Source organism: Akebia trifoliata, chromosome 9 (genome assembly GCF_017979445.1).
Source record: "Akebia trifoliata isolate Shusen 1 chromosome 9, ASM1797944v1, whole genome shotgun sequence".
NCBI lineage: Eukaryota > Viridiplantae > Streptophyta > Magnoliopsida > Ranunculales > Lardizabalaceae > Akebia > Akebia trifoliata.
The window spans coordinates 3995956-3998917 of record NC_141383.1 but is presented as its reverse complement, the minus strand read 5'-3'; the positions used below and the strand labels follow the sequence as shown (position 1 = coordinate 3998917).

The 2962-nt window shown below is 38.6% G+C and overlaps 1 protein-coding gene across 1 annotated transcript; it reads left to right on the top strand.

Moving 5' to 3' along the window:
- The first annotated feature begins 583 nt into the window (after positions 1–583).
- LOC147394122 (geranylgeranyl pyrophosphate synthase 7, chloroplastic-like) lies at positions 584–1685 on the top strand. The gene has a single exon (XM_086454112.1). The coding sequence runs from the start codon at positions 588–590 to the stop codon at positions 1683–1685; it is 1098 nt and encodes a 365-aa protein (XP_086310238.1). The 5' UTR covers positions 584–587.
- Positions 1686–2962: the final 1277 nt, after the last annotated feature.

Below are 2962 nucleotides of genomic sequence, written 5' to 3'. Positions count from 1 at the left end.
TGTAACTTCATATTTGACGATGTGACGGACCAGATGATCACGATAGTACGATGGGTCAAAGGATCCACAAAGTCAGATAAACATATGGTTACGATCATCTGATAAGTAAAATAGATTCATTTAAGCTTGCTTAATTATTTTGTATTTTACAGTGATCTAAAAATTGGATCGAAGCGAATCAACGGTCTTACTAAGCTCGACCGAACTTTGTAATAAAATTGGTTTGGCCAATGAAACATCGGTTCTTATGAATTTTATTTTTCTATGAAAATAAATGAAGGTAATTCAGAGGAAAGGATATTTTTTTCTAAAAATAAAATGGTAATATAAATTGGTCCAACCATGGTTTCGATGAATTTGAGAATTTTTTGATCAATCATCAGTTTGGTTTTTAAAATATTCTTGTTTCATTTTGGTACACAAGAGAGTAGAGCATTATTAGCTATTAAAATTGAGCACTAGAATCCAAATAGCATCAAAAGGAATAACCATTAGGAGAAGCTTTGGCACAAAAACTAGCCTTCAAATTGCTTATGAAATCATCCACAATCCCACACAACTTTCTTTCTTCAACAGTCTCAATTTCAATGGCCTTCCTTGCAACTTTCTCTACCTATGATAACTCTCTTCTTCTCAAAAACCTCCCTGTACTTGGCCACAAAAACACCATGAAACTTCATGTTGGTCATTTTGAGCTTGATTCCTTCAAGTTCCAAGCAACCCACATCGCACCATCTCGATCGATCCAATCAGCTCTAGCCCAACGGTTGATCATTGAGCCACAAACCCGTCCGACAACGATATTTGATTTTGAGGATTACATGACTACGAAGGCAAAACGAGTACACAAGACACTAGATGAAGCGGTCCCTTTGCGACACCCATTGAAGATTCATGAAGCAATGCGATACTCGCTTCTTGCGGGTGGAAAGTGTGTCCGTCCTATATTATGCATTGCTTCTTGTGAGTTAGTAGGAGGTGATGAGGCAATGGCACTTCCTATAGCTTGTGCACTCGAGATGATACACACCATGTCACTCATCCACGATGACCTCCCTTGCATGGATAATGACGACTTTCGACGTGGAAAGCCCACTAACCATAAAGCCTTCGGTGAAGAAACGGCCGTTCTTGCTGGTGATGCACTTCTCTCTCTTGCCTTCGAGCACGTGGCAGCTCGAACCATAAATGTGTCATTGGACCGAGTGGTTCGAGCCATAGTCGAGTTAGGTTCAGCTGTTGGGTCAGAAGGGCTTGTGGCAGGTCAAATTGTTGATATAGCTAGTGAGGGGCAAGGGGTCGATTTAAGTGAATTGGAGTATATACATGTGCACAAGACAGCGAAGCTTCTAGAAGCTTCAGTAGTGTGTGGAGCGATTATGGGAGGAGGACAAGTAGTAGAAGAGGAGAGGCTACGAAAGTACGCTAGGTGCATAGGTTTGCTGTTTCAGGTGGTGGATGATATTTTGGACATTACAAAGTCTTCAGAGGAACTGGGGAAGACGGCCGGGAAGGATTTGGCAAGCGATAAGGCTACGTATCCTAAGTTGATGGGACTTCAGAAAGCTAGAGAGTTTGCTAATGGACTTGTGGTGCAAGCCATGGAGGAGCTTTCGTACTTCAATAGCACGAAGGCTGCACCGTTGTACCATTTAGCGAACTACATTGCTCATCGTCAAAACTAGTTGACTATATCATCCTTAGTTTTTTTTGCCTTTCTTGTATGCAAACTTGAATTAATGTGAATAGAAGTAAATTGTAAAAAAAAATTGTCTTGCTTTAGGCATTTAGTTCTCCAATTAGATACGATTAGTAATTTGTCGTTATATACTACATTGTTGGTCCCAAACCTAGATAAAAAAGAATTACATCACATTGATACTCATTGAAAATTTTTTGCCACCTCCGAACTTGAATCTTTATAGTATATTTTGAGATAGGGAAATTATGGCGCCCAAACATGTTGCAATTAAAGGGGACCAAGAGATAAGGATTAACCCCTCATTTTTTTCCTTTTATTTATCTTGTCCAATGATGTAAGATATCTAGAAGAACCTAGTGCCTTAAATAGGATAAAGATCTACACATAACATTTGTGATTTTCAAGAGTTGGAGGGTCTCTAACACTACATGTCTTGAACCTTCAGCACCATTTGGGCCACCTAAGCTTGGAATGGAGTTATGACAAACTATGAATTATAGGTGTGAGACCTAGTGATGAGGCAAATAAACTAAGTTATTTGTAATTGGAATCATAGTTTTAAGATAGGATTCCATGGTGGCACACCTCCTCCCCCACCCACACACACACACATACACACACCAAACCCGATGGAACTTAATTGTTGAGTCAAGTCTGTGAATCACCCTCATAGACTTGACTGAGACAACTTGAGAAATCACCGAGTTAGGTTAAAATTTTGATAGAGTAATATAGAGATTTAATTTCTTTTAGAGAAAAAATAAAATTTAAAATTAATTCTTTTAAATAATTATAAATTTAATATGTTTTTATTTGAGTGTGATACAACTCGTGAACTATCTACTTGACTCGACATGATGGACATTCGAGTCAAGTGAGTTTTAGAGTTTTAAAACTATGGTTGGAATAATTTGTTTAGTTAAAATCTCTAATCTTGGCATCAGAGTTTCTACGGAGGCATTAGGATATCCCTTTCAAGGAAGGTGAGAAGTGGATTTGGCTTGAGCCTAACGTTGGCCAAGGAGCAGAGAGTAGTTTGCTCCTTTCAAAGTAAGAAGTGGATTGGGTTTGAGCCCAATGCACAATGTGAAAAATGCCCAAATTTGATGGTCTTGGGCCGTCAAATTTCATAAAATTCGACGGACAAAGAGGTTGAATTGGTGTCGAATTTTTCATTGCCAATTTTTTTTTTCAACTGGCCGAAATTGTCAAATTAATGAAGAATGGGAGAAATTCGATAGCTCTAAGCTGTCAAATCTG